At 35.8% G+C, this 20,727-nt stretch overlaps 1 protein-coding gene across 1 annotated transcript; it reads right to left on the bottom strand.

Moving 5' to 3' along the window:
- Nucleotides 1-275: 275 nt before the first annotated feature.
- LOC129722974 (sodium/potassium/calcium exchanger 4-like) lies at nucleotides 276-19,850 on the bottom strand. The gene is made up of 7 exons (XM_055676869.1): nucleotides 19,136-19,850; nucleotides 3,987-4,277; nucleotides 3,786-3,922; nucleotides 1,948-2,118; nucleotides 1,474-1,891; nucleotides 1,073-1,417; nucleotides 276-1,013 (listed from the first exon to the last, which is right to left on the bottom strand). The coding sequence occupies exons 1-7, from the start codon at nucleotides 19,254-19,256 to the stop codon at nucleotides 688-690; spliced, it is 1,809 nt and encodes a 602-aa protein (XP_055532844.1). The 5' UTR covers nucleotides 19,257-19,850; the 3' UTR covers nucleotides 276-687.
- Nucleotides 19,851-20,727: the final 877 nt, after the last annotated feature.

Below are 20,727 nucleotides of genomic sequence, written 5' to 3'. Positions count from 1 at the left end.
TATCATTTTTCGGATGGCAGCACCGTACAGTCGTCCACATGGATACTGAAAAAATTGTTTTACCTTTCAGCAGTCATGTCTTGGCCTTGTCGTCAGTTGATTTTGACGTTAAGTATACAACATATTAACAGTGTGAAAATTAGTACGACTTTTGCTCACGCGCAGCGACAATCATGTCCGATGAATTCTGCAAGAGTCAGGTATCTTGTTCTAGTCATCTCTGCTTTTGCCCACATGCACATCATTAAACATTTGAATAAAATACTCACTACAGCTGTTTTGAAGTCATAGAAATTTTATTCCAATTTTTATTTCGTAAACATCATAGTGTATCAACCTAACTTGAATAATAAGACAATGAATAAATACAAAACATCGGAAACGAATATCGTCTAGCAAACTATCAGTAATTTACAGAAGGAGTGACAACAATAAACATTTTATATGCTCGCACCAACATAATATCATTTTGTTCATTGTGGAAATATCACAACGTTATACGACACGGTTTGAAAAGGGGCTTAACTACTTATAACGAACAATAGATCAGTAACCTACGAATATTCGGCAGTCGAGTATCATTAATTCCTAATAACTAACAGCTTTTTGTTCAACTATAAATACTTCTAATAAGGCTATCAATACATAATGTCCATATGAATTCGAGCATTAAACAGTTACTTCCTATCAACACTCGTCTCCTGAATGGAAGAAGATGTCAAGTTCGTTTAGTAACATGAATGTTACTAATATACCATAGAAAAGAAATAGGAAAATTCCGATCCGCTTTCGCAATTTGAACTTCGCTAAATAAATTGTTGAGTAAAGGAACCCAACCGCGAAGAGCAACGAAATTATCGAATACTGCATTCCGTAGGATGCGATTACGTAATATGCATTGGTTGACGCGCCTCCATCAGCTACCGTCCGGATGAACCAGGGCACACCTAATGAAAACAGGATCGCCAATGAGTTGGCTCCCAAGGCATTAGAAACCCCCATTGCACCATTTCCTGAAAATAAAAATGTTCAGCGTCATTTGTAGAAAATATCAAAGGCTGTAACAAATTACCAGATCTAATGACAATCACCGCAGAAATAGCTTCTGGCATGCAACCTCCCATGGCTAGGAAAGTTAATCCCATGACTGTATCTGGAATTCCTAAAGTATATCCTATAATCGACATCATCCAGAAAGTGAAAAATGAGCAGCATCCGATTAATATTATACACATAATAAATGTTAACGGATACCAGCGCCGCATGGTGGCCGGATTTGGTACTATAAATGTTAGGACGAAACGAAATGGCCAACTAAAGAACCACCAGAAACCACGAAGCCACGTTTCTCGAGAAACTTTCCAAAGGGTCATATCCGGATGATCTTCCGGATCGACCACCGTGTGTCGAGATGGTACTGAAAGTGTTTAAAATTATTTTCCTGCCATGTGACCCGAGAAGTTGTACACTTACTGTGCAATGCTCCTGCCTTCAATGGCGTTTCAGCCATTTGTTCTGATAAGATTGATGCTGTTGACATGCGAACCATCGGCTTATCCAACGTTTTTCGTGGTGTTTCGGTGACTGTCTTTACTCCAGTGACGCTGTTGGCATTTCGTGACGCTTCTTCCGCTTCAGCGCGCTCTGTTTCTTCAACTTCTCTGACAACCCGTGCACAAAGATTCCACTTGACTTCGATATATTTTTTAAAAAAGCCCATTATTCGTCTGTTTTGAAACATGATGAGGAAATAGTTGGCGAGCAAAATTACAAAAACCATTGCTTCCCACCAGTAGATGCGACCATCCCAGGCAAACGCAGTCAATAATGCTATGTGTACCGAGAATACAACCGAATCCCGCGTTAGGGGCCACCAATCCAGTTGCACTGGCTGCGAGTGAGAGGATAATGATTATTCTTTGTTTAAAAAAAAAAAAGGAGTCTTACCTTCCTAGTAGCCAGGCCGGCTATCGCAGCACAGCCTAACGTATTAAATAGCAACGATCCTACAACTGTTCCCAGTCCCATGTCCGAGTCTGCTATGAACGTACTGATCGTGTTTGTGAAAAACTCGGGAATACTCCCGGCAATGGCCATAAAAGTTGCTGCCGCGACATCCTAAAAAATAAAACAATAAGTTGACAAACATTTATTTTTGGATAACAGATTCCTAAATTAGGGGACTTCTGGATAATAATTTAAGGCTACACGATACGCTCTTTATGATTATAACCTACCGACACAGCTGCGTGATAAAAACATCTCGTTTGATCTCTGTGTGTCATGAGATGCCAAACTCAGAAGATAAAGTAATTCGACAGTGGGTTGATTCTTGCATCCCGGACGAACACATACGATTCGCATAGATTCTCTAGGATTCCTCACATTGGATTCGTGAGCGTCCTTGAAAAGGATTCTTGAAAAAAGAATCCTCAGGAATGCCCTGTATATGGCTCTAGGATTCTTGAATAAGAATCCTGAGCGGGAATCCTCCGGATCGTGTTTGCGATTCCTTTCACGATTCCGTCACCAAGTTAAAGGAATCCTGGGGATTCTTACTCAGGATTCTCTGCGTGTTAGTAAGGGATGGTAGAGATAATTTTTGCTTTAGTTTTTCGTAGTTTAGCAAACTCAGGCATTTTGCCATTCTATGTTATTAAAAAAAAGTTCGTATCTTAGGGCACAAACACAGGCTTGACATAGAATTACGGATTACGAATGGAATTGCTTATTGATGCCTGCGTCAGAAACATCTGCAAATCGACCTTGAATTTTCTCCTTATGTTCACCAGTGGTGGGCACCGCTAACTTAGCGACGCTAATCTCTAAACCGCACAGTTGTATGGAAGATATTAAAGTTTTAAGTCTGTCCCTTTCAACGTTACTTGTTAATGTTGATTTTTATAAAATTTTATTTTATTTTATACCTCAGCATATGAATTTATAGTTATATATTATGAAATAAAAAAATATTCTTCTGTTGGAGATAGTAAGTCCCTATACAAGTTAAACCAATTTCGTTGGCAACAGTCGCGTAAAATAAAAATCATTTTACGATCATGATTACTATCATTTTATCAAAAAATCGGTACATTTCAAAAGGTTTGGACTCAAATAAAAATCGAAATAGATGATTAACTTTACTGGTTCTACACTTATGGTTACAACCACGTACATTGATTCATTTATCTTCAAAGATAAACTTCGAATCCAAGTCCACGATAAAATTAAAAAATATCCAAGGCGAAAGAAAAGAAAATCCAACCTTAATCTAGCAAATGATAAACTCATAACTCCATATCATGTCCAATCAGACTGTGATAATAGAATAGCACAATAGCTTGTTCTCCTAAATAAGACGATATCACATTACTACTTTCCGCAAAAGAAGTCCCGAAAACATAGATATGAGTGTTGCTTATGAATACTAGAGAACTTGTCTTCTCCTCTACTATAAACCTTTATGATAGAAGACCTAATAAAGCATATCCATTGAAACATTCAAAGTCTTTCCACTGCGAGAAAGGTAAAAAGTGTAGCAACGATTATCTCGGCTATCGCATCGAATTATGAACTGGAAGTGGGGTGCGCATGCCTGATTACCGCAAAGCGCATATCGCCTTAATCGGTTCAACGCTATCGCGCCTAACTTCCGCGAATGACACACTCGCCCCGCGTTAACCTTTGTCCCTCGTCCTTATGTATAATTATGGCGTTTAATTTTAATACCATCCATCAATTTCGGGCTGCAATTACCTACAGCAGATTATATAATTGGCACTCACCTGTGTAAGCTTGAGATCTTCGCAGATGCACTCGACCGACGGCAGGAAGTATTCGCTCACCACGTAAGCCAAGATGCAGAAGAAGTAAATGGCACCAATAAAATGAAGTATGATTGCACCCTGCAACCGCTGTTCCTCTGAGATTGTTCAAACACAATAAGTTAGTTAGTTTCCACTGTTGAAAAGCTCACCGTGACTTACGTGTGAAAATATCGTCTGGAAGTTCGTCTATAGCAGATCCTTCATCGCATACCAGCTCAACCTTCCGGCCATCCTCTAGTACTTTATAGTTAATCCGCCGCCATGGGTACCAGTGCCAAATGTACTTCTCCAGCTCAATTCGTTCGTCTAACGAAAGATCAGCTGGTGAATAGGCTTCGAGTGCGACATGGCGAATGTCGATGTCTGAATTGTTGTAGCGCATTAGCGGTGCTTCTGGTATGCGTACATCTTGTTTGGTATTTGCGATATTGTTCTGGTTATCTCCGACAGCTGGAAAAGTCACAAATTTTGTCCGTCATCAGAAATTATTTCATAGCTTTCGAGATGTTCATGAGGTCGGAACTTTTTTGATTATTCTTGTTAGAAGTTCTAAGAGCAATAATAAATACATTATTGTCTCGCTGTTATTAATCACATTTCTCAATGTTTTTATTGGAGGGGTTGTTGGTTGTTTGGAACTTAAGTGTTTTATAATTAATTATAGCTAATGATTTTGTTTTCTGTAGCTAGTAACGTAATGGTGACTTTTCATCCTTTTTAGAAATGTTTAGTAGAAATTATCAAACTTATTTTTGCTCTCGCGATTCTGGCTCTAAAATTATTTGTACAAAACAATAATAAATACCCTTTTAAAATATTCCCTTTTTACAAATCAGTCGTGATTCAAAACAAATAATGACAGCAAAAAATGTCATAAATAGCCTGCGCAAAGTTTCAGACAAATTAAAATTGACAATTGAGAAAAAAATATTAAAATTAGGAAATTTTTATTGATTTGTTGAATGGTCTTACAATCAATTTGATCACTAACTTATTGACTATGACGAGAACTTATCGTAGTGATTAAGAATTGCTATTATCGAAAATTGGTTATATTATATGTACGTAGCACATACAAACGTACGTGCCTCTTGAACAAAATTCTTGAAAAATCTTCGTCCTTATTCGAAAAGTTACACTCATGCGCCACCATGTGAGCCTATTGCTCACTAACTTATTTTCGTAAAACGGTTCTTGTCTTTGCTAATGGGTGTGCACACTTGCTTAAATCAACACTACTCTTACTAACACGCAGAGAAACCATCCCCAGGATACCTATAACTCGGTGACGGAATCGTGAAAGGAATCGCAAACACGATCCGGAGGATTCCCACTCACGATTCTTATTTCAAGAATCCTAGTGCCATATACAGGGCATTCCTGAGGATTCTTTTTCAGGCATCCTTTCCAAGGACGCTCAGGAATCCAATGTGAGGAATCCTAGAGAATCTATGCGAATCGTATGTGTTCGTCCGAGAATAGCGGCATTACTGATGGTTTTTGTTTTTGATAATGAATGTGCACGCTTGCTTATAGCGACACAGGCGGTATTATTGCCCAATAAGCAAAATTTCAAAATTATCGTTATTTTTCGAGTCGATGAAATCGTCATCGAGTGGCACGTCTGTTTGTCTGTGTACGTAGGTTGTACTAGTGGATGAGCAGTCACAAAAACGTAGAAAGACCTATTTTATAGTTTCCGTCGTTTCGTCACAGATTAGTGACATGTTCAGAGAAAAATATCTTGGTCGTTCCTTGTCCAGATGCTATTTTAAGTTTATCGTCTACTTTTTTTGTGACAACCCAGCCGAAAGTACAACCAACGTCAGGCCCGGATTTGAGGGGGGGCAAAGGGGGCAGATGCCCCGGGCCTCCCGATTAAAGGGCCCCCCTAGTCCTGAGGAGACCTTTTTTTTTGCTCGTCAACCTTCCAGAACGATACCTCTAAATGTTTTAAGGAAAGAGGGCCTCATTAAAAAATTTATACCGGTCCCCCCGCCGTCTAAATCCGGCCCTGACCAACGTACATAACATTTCAACAGTCGAAAACTCAGCAACATTTATGATAATATTTTAATTGACGTAGCTCCAACATCGAACCAAAAAAGACGCTTCAAAATCATTTTACGAATTCTATTCGGAATCCTTGGAAACGTTTTCCTCCTTATAGAATAACAGCTTTAAAAAATCGGTATATTTGTTTTGAAATTATAAGTTTGCTCATAAACTTTTAATGTGATCTTCCGAAATAAGTTTTATTTATTTTAAATTAGTTCTAAGCAAAAGACACAGACTAACAGACGTAACACTGGAACCTAGCTCCATCGCCACAAAAAACGTTCAATTCAAATTTTCAATCGAATAACAGTCATCGCGCGAAAACGTCGTCTGGGGCGCTGTCATGCAATTTCATACATATTTTGTAGTTCCCCATTTTACACATGCAGTAACGCTGGCGCTGATGTCGAAATACATGATGCAGCGCGAACACGACCGCAGATGGTGCTAGTGTTACTAACGTAGAATACTAGAATCATCCAAACGATGATTTTATTGGAAATTTGTTCGACGTGTTATGTCTGTTAGTCTGTGGTAAAACATTTATACCACAAAAAAATAAAACAATAGTCGCAGGAGTTCGAATCTTACAAAAAAGTACGTAATTTTGTACGACCAATTTCAGATAACCCAACTATCCTGATAACGTGAATAATGTTTGGCTAAAATAGAAGGTCTTGGCTTATGAAGAAAAGTGATCAATTGAGTTTTAGAAGCATTGGGAGGAATTTTTCACTTTTGCAAGAAGAAACAGAAAATACCTAAGCTCTTCTGCAATCAACTGCATATGACAAGAAGACTTTTCCTTCACGGAAAAACTAAAGATTGAACAATGAGGTACACCTGCTCTGACAGAAAACTTATCATATTTTGAATTCTTGTAGATAAGCTTGTAGTATTCGATCAGTAATTTTTTTTAACAATTTCGCAACCAAACTTTAATACCAAATACCAAATAATCGAACACTTCTTCAGTGGAATAACATTCAGTCTTTTTAGCTCGTATAACTCTGAGCAATTGATGAATTGTGGAATGCCGATAGGGAAATCCAAACTGTTCATCAGCAAAACTTCAATTTTCATTGACTTCTGACATAATACTGTTGAGTCTACTAATCAAAGAAAGCAAACTGATTGGTCGATAACTTGAAGTTTCTGCTGGATTCTTATCCGTTCATAAAGCAAAGTCTGGGTGTTAGATTTTGCTATCGGAAATTGACTTTCTGTATGTTATACATAGACAACATTTCGAATCGTTATATATAATTTTCAAACCGTTATAATACTCAGAGGGAGAGATATCCCGAGCAGGAGAAAATATCATTATAATATCACAACCAGATATTGGAAATACACCTCATTGTGATCTCAATATGGTTTATATAATTGGTAAATAACAAAAAATCACAGGAGGGTTGTGTGCAAAGCCACGACCGCAAGGTTGAAGTAGAATACTTTATTTAACCCCTAACCGTATTGCGGCTTGTAACATCAAGCGATTTCGTTTGCTCGCTGCTGCGTGTTGCATCATGTTGCAACTTAGCAGCTGGGAGACGACGAAATTTTGTTCATGCTGATTGATTGAATCGACTTCACATTAGCTCGGCATAGTCGAACTAACTGCTTTTGTGAGGGTGTTCTAATAGGGCAGTTTGTTATTCAAAATCGCTTATGCTGATCACAGCCTTTGCGCTGCCCTTACAGTGGGGGGTTACCTCAATAAAGTTAAAATTATACAACTGCAACAGAATTTGATTGCATCCCGCACAGAATGTCTGCTTGTGTTGATACCAGAAAATTATTAACCTTCAATTACTTGTTTATTTGTCTTCAAAAAGGCATTTTGCGGTTCAAAATCGGTTGCTAATCGCAGCCTTTGAGCTGCCCTAACAATGGGGGAATTAAGATACACGGACAACATGCACTGTGGAAGCTATTTCACATTCAGTGAATAAGACGGGCGCGACAGATTTAAATTGCTAGGATCCAACACAGAACGCTTGCTTGTGTTGTCGTAAATTCAATTCAATGCAATCTTCATGCTGCCCCAACACAGGGGGAATAATGGCAGTCTGGCGACACACGCTGAAAAAAACCGCGCTGCTCCTGAGACGTGGTGACCAACCACAGAGCTAGTGCTGCTGCTAAGGAAGGACGACTGCTGTCGTCGCTGTCTAGAACTATTATGAGCGGCTTCGGCTGAAAATGAGGCTCTTATATAGGCCAAATAGCATGTTTTCAATTGCAAGGTATATGATTCTGCCGACCGTGCTTGGGAAGCAATCATATAACTACCAATCAGAGGTCGAATTTTTCGTTTTAACAAGGCTTGACTATTTCCAATAGTACAATAGTGTGAATAATAGAATTACAATTATCTTATTTTGGGATGAATCTTAGAAGATTTTCCAATCTATTGCTGCAAGAACGAAGAAAATCCATCGAATACTAACCGATTTATTAGCATTTGAAATTGGACATATTTTTCACTTTCTTCGGTTTTAGATTTTCATTTCACATCCCTATGTAGCCGAACTTCCTGAAAGAAGTATTCTACTTCAAAAATAATACCAAAATATTGTTCCTCCAAGATTATATGAATAACTAGCTTGATATTTCAATAACAAACCAATAATTTTCATTAGAAATAACGAAAATGACCGATTCAGATATTTTCAACATATTAAACACTGAATGCATAACTGATATATAATAAATGATCAATAACGAACAATTTTCACTTAAAAACTCACTTTCAATGATATATTTTAAAATCAACTCAAATATTTTATTGAAGGCATAGCGAAATATATCAAAATTTTTTGATATTTTCATATGCATGTTTGAAACGTGAATATCCTTCGAATAACACAATAAGTCCTCATAGCTAAACATGTTATTGATGAGTTATGATTTTGTTATGCTCTCCTGCCCGGGATGCGATGAGAATGTTGTAAGCCAAACGAACATGTCAAAATCCGAGTCAAACTAACAAGAAAGGTAATACATTGAGAGGTATTGCAATCAGGTACAATAAAAAATATTTTTATTTTCACAAGTTTTTCGTGTTCTATTACTAAACAATGGATTGAGAATGCTCCAAAATTGCTTTATCACACTGATTTTAGCTGGTAGCTCACAAACCTTTTTAAGGTCAACAAATTAATGATCAATAATGGTGCAAGCATATAAAATTAAACCTAAATATAAAATTTAACACATTCACGGTTTTTGTGATGCACTTTATTATTTCCCAGGACTTCTAACGTCAAAATCGGTTGTACGAGTCGAAAGAACAAGTTAGTTAACATTGCGCTTTGCGAAGAGATCTGGCACCTCTGACATGTGAAACATAGTTGCCAAATTGGCCGTTTTTTCATCGCTTATCTCTCTCCTCTGAGTATTTTTAGTTTATAGGTGTCTTTGAATAATTAGAGAACTGTCAAAATGAACGGATGGCCAATAAGTACCAATAAAGTTATTCATTCCAAAAAAGAGACTAAATCAACAGTAAACAGTCATTTTTCGACGAGATGGAGCTCCAGTTCACAATGCCGAGCTTGGCCATCTAGCAGTCCTGACCTTAATCCACAGGCCTTTTTTATCAAAACTTAAACTTTGTCCACTAACATTCAGACCAAATGTTGGGGCTCACCTTAGAAGCCCTCAAAACTCCGTAAAATGCATTGAAGTTAGCGGTTGTTTCCTTTCTTTACGGGGTTATATACCATTTTAGTTTTATGCAGGAGAAAAAGGGGGCTACAAGCTTAAAAAAATTTCAGACTTTCCTCGTTTTTCTCCAGCAAAACGGTATATAACTCCTTAAATAAATAAAACAGGAATGGGTTATAGCGGCTACCTCTTTTCTTCAAGCAAGGATAGGAATAAGTTCGAAATAGCGGATATGTAAGAAATTTATCACTAAAGGATAGTAGACGTCAACTAAAACATTCATCGTTAAAATAGGTCTCTCTTTTTTTTCTAAGCATCGTTCATTAATAGACCCACACGGACCCACACAGTGAAGCTACCTAATTAAGAGTACGAAAACTACCAATTTTTGAGTTCGCCTAAGCGAACTGCGATTTTGAGTAACTTTGATTAAGTGAAATTTGTAGAAAAAACTCATATGATGGATAAATACAGCATACCTATTTTTGAATGAAATGTTTTGAATTTTCGCTGCTCGAGAGGTTATTGTTTACCTAATTTTGGATGAAAATTTTCAACCTGCCAGTGCTGTCAAGAAAGAAACAGTTGTGAAATCAACAGTGTTTTTTTTCTACGAGTGCTTAAAACTCGGGTTTCTAGTGCAAGAAGGTTTGGAGTAGTATTTTGTTTGCTTTAAGGGGTTATATACCTTTTTGGTCGAGAAAAATGAGGGAAGTTTGAATTTATTTTTAAGTGCATAGCACCATTTTCATTGCATCAAAGTGGTATTTTTCTGAAAGTACAGTTTATCAACAACAACAAAATACCTTTATTTTGAGATATACCAATTATCACTGAAGTAATGGCCGTTTCCCCGAAACGCTATTTTATTTGCAGAGGCTTGCGGTGATCCTGATAGAGACTCAGCGGGTCAACCGAAATCAAAAAACTCATATTATTTCATTAGTTTAGAAGTGTGCCGGGTCCTTGAACGATTGCTTTTATGAGTATTTTGTTTTCAGTGCAAATGGGAACATTTTTCCCAAAAAATGCACGTTTTGAGCGCTAAAAATTGCATTAAAAATTTTTTTGCGGCAAAATGTAACTGTATGTTTCGAAAAACGATCGTTTAAGGACCGGCGAATTTAATAACGAAAATTTAAAAAAAAAGATGAAGGAAATCAGTTCAGTAGTTTTCCCGCAATCAGGATCACGGCAAAGTCATTTTTCGGAAATCACTATTCCGAGATAATCACGTGTAAAGTTTCAAGTTTAGCTTATGCGGCCGTGGCGAGGCGCGCTGCAAATCGCTCTAACTTTCTTCCTATTGCTCAGATCTTTATGAAAATTTGTGAAAATGTTCTCAAGATGTTGTATTTGAAGATAATACAATAAAAAAAATTTCGTTTTTTTGAAAACTAAAATGGTATATAACCCCTTAAAATATTCAAAATGAATTAAATATCCTCATCGATTGGCGAAAAGTAAGGTTTGTGATTTTCAAATGCGAAATTCTCCATAGTCTAATAAAAATGCTGTTTCTTGTAGACCTCCTTCCTAAAGCAAAACCACCCGCACAGAAAGTGGTATCGCCAGCGGGGACACTGAACCGGAGAATGAACTGTTGGTGTGCGCCAGAGTTGCACGGGCCAGATTTTGGTTTTCCGGAAATTTACAGCGTTGAAGGTCCCACCAAGAAAACGAACGAACACACCTCAAGATCGATTGTGTGATAAGCAACTTTCGGTTGTTCGAGGGAATATAAACAATGTTATAAACATTATCTTTAGTGTTTTGAGTTTTATTTGTATTAAAACACCAAAATTTCCAATTTTTGTTGCAGAAATTCTCAATGCTTATAGTGCATAGTTTGAGCTTAATTTTGGGTAGTTTTATCGATCGTTGAGTAATTTTTACCCAATTTGTAGTTCATACCAGATTACTTACTTTTGGGTACTCAATACTATAGGATGGAGTAAAAAAGAACTTTATTTTAGGTTGAAATTACTTATTTTTGTAGAAATTTGTCATTAGACGCTACTTAGTTTAGGGTGAAGTTAACTCACTGATATGTTAAAACTACCCACTTCGCATTACCAATGATCTGTAAAACAAACTAGTTTTGGGTTGAATTGACGAACTTAATCGTTAAAACTACCTATTTTTGTTGATAATCATGAACTTAAACATCCCAATATGCGTTAAAACAAGTCATTTTTGTATTTGTTTTATCTTATATGTTACCAATTTTTAGGTATATTTCGTTATCCAATTATAGGTATGATCATACAACTCAGAAGTAGGTACAGCCTCTCTACTGAAATTTTGAGTTTGTGCGCTTTAAGAGGATTTTGAGTGATTTCTACTTACGTATAGGTTTTTCATGGTAAGCATGAACGTGCGTTCCCGTAGAAAAAGAAGAGATTGGACTCGATTATATAGAGACTTCATTATATATTGACTAGATTATATATGATTCGATTAATATAATTTTAAACTTGATTATATATAGAAGCAAAAAATTTTTTTTCTTAAATTTCAAATATGACTTATCTAGAGCTAATATATCGTAAGGGAATATCTACAAAATACGTAACGCTCGATAAGAAGGGGAAAAAATAGAAATAAAATTTAAAATAAATTGATTTTGAAAATAGTTTAAAAAATTCAAAAATAAAAAAAAACTAAAAATATTTTAATAAAAATACCTGAATAAAAATTAGTTCAAAAATATAAAAAAATTTAAAAAAAAATTAAAAAATGTAATTTTTTGAAGTTCAAGAAATTTAATACAAACAAGTTGACAAATCTACATATACTTTTAGAATTTATTTTAATAATTTTCCTTCACATTTGACTGCAATTACATCAGGAATAACTACAAGATATGTATTTTTTTTGTAAGAAATGTGTTTTCTGACTTTTACGGGGATGAATCAAAAATAAAAATTTTCTCATTTATTCAAAAACAACAAATCATTTATGAAAAATGAATATAAATCATTTTTTTTCTATGATTCGATTATATATAAAATTCAATTATATATAGTGAAAAAAAATCGGAGACTATATATAATCGAGTTCGACCTGTACTAAGTATTTTTCGGTGAAAACAATGTTTTCATTGTAACCATAAAAAATATGATAGTTTTTACCAACAGCTTCAATGTCCAAGCAAATCGTTTCTATCACAACCATGTTTTAACGACGTTTTTTGTAGTTGTTGTTGTTGGCCGACAATAATTTTACCCTGGAAAACATGACTAGTAGGGTGTCCCGAAAAAAAATCGATGTTGAAAAAGTCAAGGTGCTCAGCTATAAATTGAAAGATAATGTTATTTAAAGTATTTTTGTAGAACATTACCACTTTTTAAAAAATTGTTCTCAGATTGCCCAAACGTGATTTATGAAAAAATGACTTTTTTAAGCTACAAACCCACTCTTTTGCACTTTTTTCAAATCTGTTTGATTCCTACATTTTTCCATATATTTTTTAATTTTTGTGGGGTTGTTATTGAATATTTTGCATTGTTCAGTTCAGCATTGCATTTAGTTTTTTGACTTCCAGAGCCCATTTAACATCACAGAAAAAATAATTTTTCTAATAATTTTAAGATAAAACCCTTCAAAACAGAAATAAAAAAAATTTTTGATCAATAACTGAAATTTTCATTGCAAAGCGGGATTTACGACGAAAGTTTACATGAAAAATGATAAAAAATAACAATGTTCAGAAAACAAATGCGTTTTTGGATGGCTGATAACTTAGTAGAAGGTTTGAAAATTCGGAAAAATCTGCAAAAAAAAGTTAGAACGAAAATTGTGATTTCTAGTGCCTTCTAATGGAAAACTTAATGTTGTACGTAATATATAAGAGATAGAAACATGATGTTTCCGGTAAAGTTTTTTGTTTTAAGATAACCTAAAACTTTGTCGAAGACACCTTGCGTCTATCTTGTTCTGATTAAAAAGTAAATTTTTTATCTCACTCCTTGGTGGATTGATCAGCCATCTTTCTACATTAAAAGATGCATTTTTTAAATATCCTGAAACTTCTCCGAACATACCTTATGGCTATAATCAACATTTGAATCACTATTTAGGAAATTTCACGCACAAACGGCAAAATAAACACTGTGCAATGGAGATATTGAGCTTTAGTGGCATTTTTGACACAATGTATAGTTTTCCATCACATGTATAAACGCTAATATCTTGGCCCCCCGATAAAATATCAAGGATCTTTTTTTCATGTAAATTTTCGTTTTGAATCCCGCCTAGCAGTAAAAATTTCAATTTTTGATTAAATTTTTTTTTATATGTGTTTTGGAGGCTTTTATCTAAAAATTATGAGAAAAAAATATTCAAAAACAACCCCACAAAAATAAAAAAAATATATGGAAAAATGTAGGAATCGAACAGATTTGAAAAAAGTGTAAAGGGTGGTTTTGTAACTTGAAAAAAAAAACTATTAGGTGCGCAACTAAGTTCTAATGCTGGCCAAGCTGACAGATAACGGGTGACAACTGAAAATTTGGAATGATTTAGATGCCCCCTTACTCCACAGCAAACACGCTCAGAAAGAAGTGAAAGTATGCATATAAAAGCTTTTTACCTCCTCTTTTTGCCAGTGTTTTTTGTTTTGTCTATGCATGCCCAGTTGTATTCGAAATGGCGTCGAAACAAGAAGTATTCCGTAAGCTATGAACTTTCTTTTTATTTTTATTTGAAATTTAATATTAAGTGATTATTACGATATTAACACTAGTCCTGTGCGCCGTCGTTGACACCGATGATTTTGTGTCGGCGCGCCGCCGGGGAAATTTTTTACACATCGGTAATGATTATGTAAGCTGAATTTTGTTCCTGATTCTGATGACACCACGAATTCCAGCCAATTAGCGTAAGTTATTCTAATTTTTGAGTATTAAATTCGACATTCAAGAGTTTTAAGTTGAAACAAAGAGTTAGGACTTTGTATTCTTTTGTTTCAAATGAAATTATGTTTTTTATTCAATTAATTTTATTGACACGGCTTAATAATTAAGATTTTAACGAAGCTTTCTTTTGGAATCTGCTTTCGGTCCTCATGAATTATGTAACTATGTTTGTCAATACAAATTATTTAGTTTCAAACGAATGTTCGAAAAACAATGAAAAAAAATTGGAATTAGGGGTTTGGGAAAGTCCTTTACAAAGATTTTATCAATTTCTTGATAGAAATTTCAAGGTGCTTATTCAGAATACTAAGTGAATTTTTGCGAAGGTCAAGATGTCTTATATACCTTGCATCAAGCATCTACTGAAGATTTTGCGTAAACTATATATTTGATAATATTGTGCTGAAGCAGAGTTTTTTTTTAATAAATAGTTCTTGTATTCAAAATAATCAAAATAATCAATCGTACGAAGTGTTTTTTTCTATACGAACATTTATGCATCTTCAACTTTGATTTTGATGTCATTTTCAACGATTCTTTTTAAGAATATGCTAATCATTTTCTGAATGAACCCTTTGATAAAAGTATTTGATAAAATAACATGGTAATTCGTGAAAGACGAATGAAAAATAACTAGTTCTCCTACAACTCATTATTTTAAAATAATCTTCTTATCCAACACCGAACTTTTTTTTCTCTGGGATAAGCATTTTAAGTATTTTTTATTGTTGGCTCGTAGATGATTTTTGTTAGCACTATGTTAAGTTTACATTAATTTTTATGTATTTTCTTGTACTAATGTTACATTTGCATGTTTCATTATTTTTTTATTGTTGGTGCTCTGATGATTTGAAAAACAATTGTTTGTTGGCTTTATTTCTAACCAGCATCTTTTGTCATCCTGACAGTTGAACTTACAAAAATCCGAGCATGCAAGCGAAGTTGTACGCAATGTTTTAGAAGTGGTATTCAGTGGCACATCGACACACGCAGTCGCCAATAAAACCCAACGGCGTCCCGCCGGCGTGCCGATCGCCGCTGAGGCAAAATGTTTTTTATGCCGCCGCTATATGAAGATATGGTCGGCGCCAGCGCTGCAAACTTTTATGTCATGAAAGGATTTTTAGTTGAAATTGAAATCTTTGAATTTCAATTTTCAACGAACGAGCTGAGAATGAAAGAGACTTTAAGCTTCAATCAGTTGACAGTGATAGCAGCATTTCTGTGATTCCGCACTCGTTGTGTCGCCTTAGCGATGTTTATACGGTTGAGAATGTAGATGCTTATATAGTTCATCGACTTCATGCAAAGAATTGGCTCAAATCGAATAATTTCGATATTAAATCAGATATCTCATTTCTTTCAATTACCGGACTTTCACAAAGATCCTCTCAACAACTTGATCGAGGAGGCTAATAGAGCACGGCAAAAAGTAGCCCATTTGATGGGAGAAACTAAACTTGAGAGAAAGTTTTATGTTCCGAACTCGAAAGTGGCTTCATTATATTGCCTCCCGAAGATCCACAAAAATCCGGTGGCAATGAGGCCTATCTCCTCCAACATTTGCACACCTACAGAGAAAATGGCAGCATGGCTAGTTGACGAAATGAAACGGTACCCGGTGATTCACGGGAAAAGTGTGAATAATTCCGTTGATTTGGTGGAAAAATTGAAGGGCTTGGTGTTGCGACGAGGTGAAATATTAGTGTCGTTTGATGTTACTTCACTTTTTCCAAACGTCCCTGTCACTGACGCCCTCTGCAGTTTGCGAAGACACCTGGAACGCTACCGAGTACCACCAAACCACGTCGAGGCCTACCTTACTGTGGCAGAGGTTTGCATGAATCAGAACTTCTTTACGTTTAGAGATAAGTTCTATAAGCAAACCTTTGGACTCAGCATGGGTAATAAACTGTCACCCCTTTTGGCTAATGTGTTCATGAGCGATTTTGAAGTGGATTTAGAAAAAGAGAGACTTTTCCCTCGTGTTTGGTGGAGGTATGTTGACGATATTTTTGCCACTGTGAAAGAACGACATCTAGCACAAACACTTGAGTTGTTGAACTCCAAACATACTTCAATAAAGTTCACGGTGGAGAAAGAGTCGGAAGGAAAACTCCCTTTCCTGGACTTAACTATTACCAGGAAAGAGGACAATTCCGTAAAGTTCAGCGTTTACCGAAAACCGACGTCAACCAACCGGTACATCACATGCGATTCTAACCACTACGGCTCACAAAAACAAGCCGCGTTTCATTCGATGGCACATCGGTTATACAGCATACCGATGGAGAAAGAGGATTTCGAAGCAGAAAGGAAGAAAATCCATGAAGCGGCCGATTTAAATGGTTACGATGAAGAGTTCGTGAACAAAATTCTACGGAAACATGAAAGGAAAAGACATCGACGAAACGCTACAACATTAGAACCAGAGAAGGAGGAGATTAAAAGAATAAGTTTACCGTTCTTTCCAAAACTGACCAACACAATTCAAAACGATCTGAAGCAACATGGATTTCGGACAGCGTATAAGAGTAATCATACGCTGAAGGACCTCTTATGTTCTTTGAAAGATAAAATTCCGAGGGACGAAATGTCAGGCATCTACGAGATCCCATGTAAAAGTTGCCCTGCAATATACATTGGCCAAACCCGCAGGAAATTTAAAGTCCGATTAAAAGAACATAAAAACGCTGTTGACAACGATAGACCCAACGAATCCAGCGTGGCCGTCCATTCTAAGGAGAACAACCATGTGATAGACTGGGATAACGCAAAACTGAAAAAATGTGTCAGAAAACCTTCACATTTGAACGCTTGGGAATCTATGTTCATCGAGACTGCTGAAAAGCCACTGATGAACGAAGATGATGCCCCAATAACTTTTGCCTTATTCCAATTGACGAAACAGAAGATAATTTAACACCACCCCCCTTTCCGACGTGTACTGTACCAGTATGAAGCTGTGCAATTTTCTATATTTCATCAGTTGGGCATTGTCCAGTAGATGGTCCACACGGGGACCGAAACCGGTCGACTTAAAAGGTAATTTTTTGTTGTCCTTTTACGTTTGTAAGAACAATAAGTGTTGTGTCCGTTAGCGCGTCGCGTTTTTATGTGATTAATACAGTTCTTACGTTAGCACTAAATCGAAAAATGACCGGACTTTCATTGAAAATTGACACCGCTGACACTGAAGGTCGTTTCAACTTGAGACAGTGAAAATGCGGTTTTTGTCATTTTCGTTAGCAGTGTCGAAAATTTCGATTCATCAAAAATATTACTGGCTTTGTTATTTAAATAAAGCTCAGATAAATTTGTGTATTGATGGGCAACACTTTGAATGATTTATGTGTTGATTGTTTTTTTTAATAATATTACATTGCAAACAGCGAAAACTAAGGCTTCTAACAGATTTTGGTGAAGTAAGATTTCCAAATATTTGAATTCAGTGCAGTGGATTGCTTCGGCGTCTTCCAGCCGGAGTTTAGAACATATGTATTTCTTCTATAGGGCAACATGGATAATCGTGCAAATCTATTGGGAAATGTTTCTAACTATGAAGCTGTTGTTTTTGCTGTTTAACAGCCACGGTGTTAACAGAGATGGGGGGCAATCGACGATTAATAGATTTTGAACTACTGATAACTGAATCACTAACAGCAAAAAATATGAAGATTTTTGAGTAGCAAGTGTGTAGTAGGAATAGAGGCAAGTTGTACTTTATAATTGTAAATATCACTATCATAGCTGCCCGAAATATAGATATTGATAAAAAATCACGTGCTCCGATTATCTGGAATTTATGTTATTGGTATAAGTGATAAGGTGGATTATCCTCTATATGTATCATAAACAGTCTACAGCAGTCTACAAGTGTGCAGATGCACATGGATCACTAAAAACCATAGTTTAATATCAATGAATGTGCAAAGTTTTCAGTGTGATACCTTTTTTGCTATCAGGTTTATATCATCTTAGTGATGCAGGTAGCGCCGCTATACATTACGCAATAAATATGTCGTCAAAATTATATTTAGTCTCTATTACCGATCATGTTGGTCTCGAAATAAATATCCCAATATTTAATACTAGATTTAGACATTTTGAAATTCACCTTAGGATTAAAAAAAATTTTTCTTTTTTGACATATCGAACAACAACGCTGAATTTAATTTTGAAACTCAAATTTCTAACTTTCTCTGCCTATTGATATTTTCTCTAGTTCGTACACCGAGTCTAAGATCATAACTTAAGAATTGATTGACTGTTTGTGAGAATCAGAAAAAAATAAAGTTTTTCCACGATCCCATTTCTTAAAAACTGTATTTTGAAACTCATAACATGCGTGCTATTTATTTAAAATGCATTTTACTGCATCTTATATCAGATATTTGGCATAAAGCTGTTAAAATGAGTTAGATCGTAACGCTATCTTCATATTTTTGCGATCTAGGTTGATTGCAGAATAATTTGCATGTATAGAAGTACATTTTTATGTTGGGGGAATACCATTACGCTGTCCAACGATGTGAACTTTTGTAATAAAGGTAGATTACTTTTGAGCGGTCAATGTTAGTGACAGGTTTTTGACAGATCATGAAAACAGTTTAGTTAGGTAAACTGACACAAAACACGTAACAAAAACTGACTACTCACTTATCACTTTTTCATCCGGCTGAACATCGAGTATCATACAGCGAACTTCAACTTGAGCGATTACGACAAGCAGAAAAAGATAAACAGGATAACATCGGTGACTACTGGTTGAAGTCCTCATGACGTAAGTGCGCACTAATTTCCGTAAATTTTACCAATGACTGGCTCCAAGTTTGTCGTACCAGCGACTATGTTTTTTGCCACTCAACACACTAAATCAATCACTCACAATGTTGCTGTACTCCAACCGAATAGATAAATCTCGACACAATAACAATAGATGTTTACAGTGTCTTTTTTCTCTCACATCAACTTCAGATCACGCACCGTCGGTTTGTCGGTTTAATTTGCTTTGTCCTCGATTCTTTTCTCCTCGCAGTCACGTTAAATAAAGCAGCTGTGGAATAACAATTCTTACTTTCCGTCGGTTCATTTGTTGCAGTTGATTGTGTGAAGTTAAACTGTTGTAAAATCCACGCTTTAATTCTTACTCTAAACTGATCAATAGTTTCAGTAAGAACCGACTAAAAATGAGTTCCCCAGCACGGGAGTCTAGCCGATGGGAAAATTTATACGGCACTGAACTGAAAAGTTGTCGGTTCAGTACCAATATCCAAACCATAATTATGATAAGTTAGCTAAACTGATCGCGTTATCTAGCGTTATCAATCTTCGAACGGAGTGGATCAGGCACCCACCAGCAACGGCAGTAGCGGAGTGAAACGGATATTGTTTTTGTATTTTTCTATTGGCAAGACATGAAAACGGCCTGCGATTTGATAACGGTTGGATAAAATGCTTACGTATTAAGATGGATTACCGCCACGACACAAGCAGTGTAACTGTCACTTTTGGCCCGTTGGGGCTCCCTCCGCTCGATTGAAGTTGGTATTGTTTTTCGCGACATTCGATTATCAACAATTTTGACGTATGAAAGCGCAGCTTTCGTATTGCACCTTTGCTTTGGCTTACAATCAATCCATCGTTTATTATAAAACCAAACAGATTGAATGGTTGAAATTTTATGTTTATTCTTTACTAGAAACATATTCAATAGTTGGTTTAACCTGGAAATTTATTATGTAATATCTAATGAATATCTAGATTAAAAAAATGCTATGTTGGGTAAGAAAAGTAGAGCTAATGTAAATATAAGAAGGTCAGAGAGCTGGCGGTTCAGTACCATTTTAATTCAGTTCGGTTCAGTAACATTTTATAATTGCAATGTTACTGATGCCAATGATTTCGACTAATTATGTACTGATTAATTCTTCAATCTTCAACTTTTTCCATTGGTTAACTGTGAATTTGAAAAGAGTCCATACTGGGTATCTTCATCGAACATCGATTATGAATCAAACGTATTTACAGTCACCAATAGGTATTTGGACCATAACACGTGAAACACTTATTTTAAGTTTCTCAACATTTAGAAAAATTAACAAAGAAAAACAAAAATTAACTCCCAAGATTATCGAAGAATGTTTAATAACTGCTTTTGCAAAACACGACTTTCAGCTTTTTTTATTGCACTTCACTTTTGAGGTTTAATTTCACCTTCAATTCTGTCACTTTTCACTTTTCATAAAAGA

This window comes from Wyeomyia smithii, chromosome 2 (genome assembly GCF_029784165.1).
Source record: "Wyeomyia smithii strain HCP4-BCI-WySm-NY-G18 chromosome 2, ASM2978416v1, whole genome shotgun sequence".
Taxonomy (NCBI): domain Eukaryota; kingdom Metazoa; phylum Arthropoda; class Insecta; order Diptera; family Culicidae; genus Wyeomyia; species Wyeomyia smithii.
This window is presented reverse-complemented; position numbering and strand designations above follow the sequence as displayed.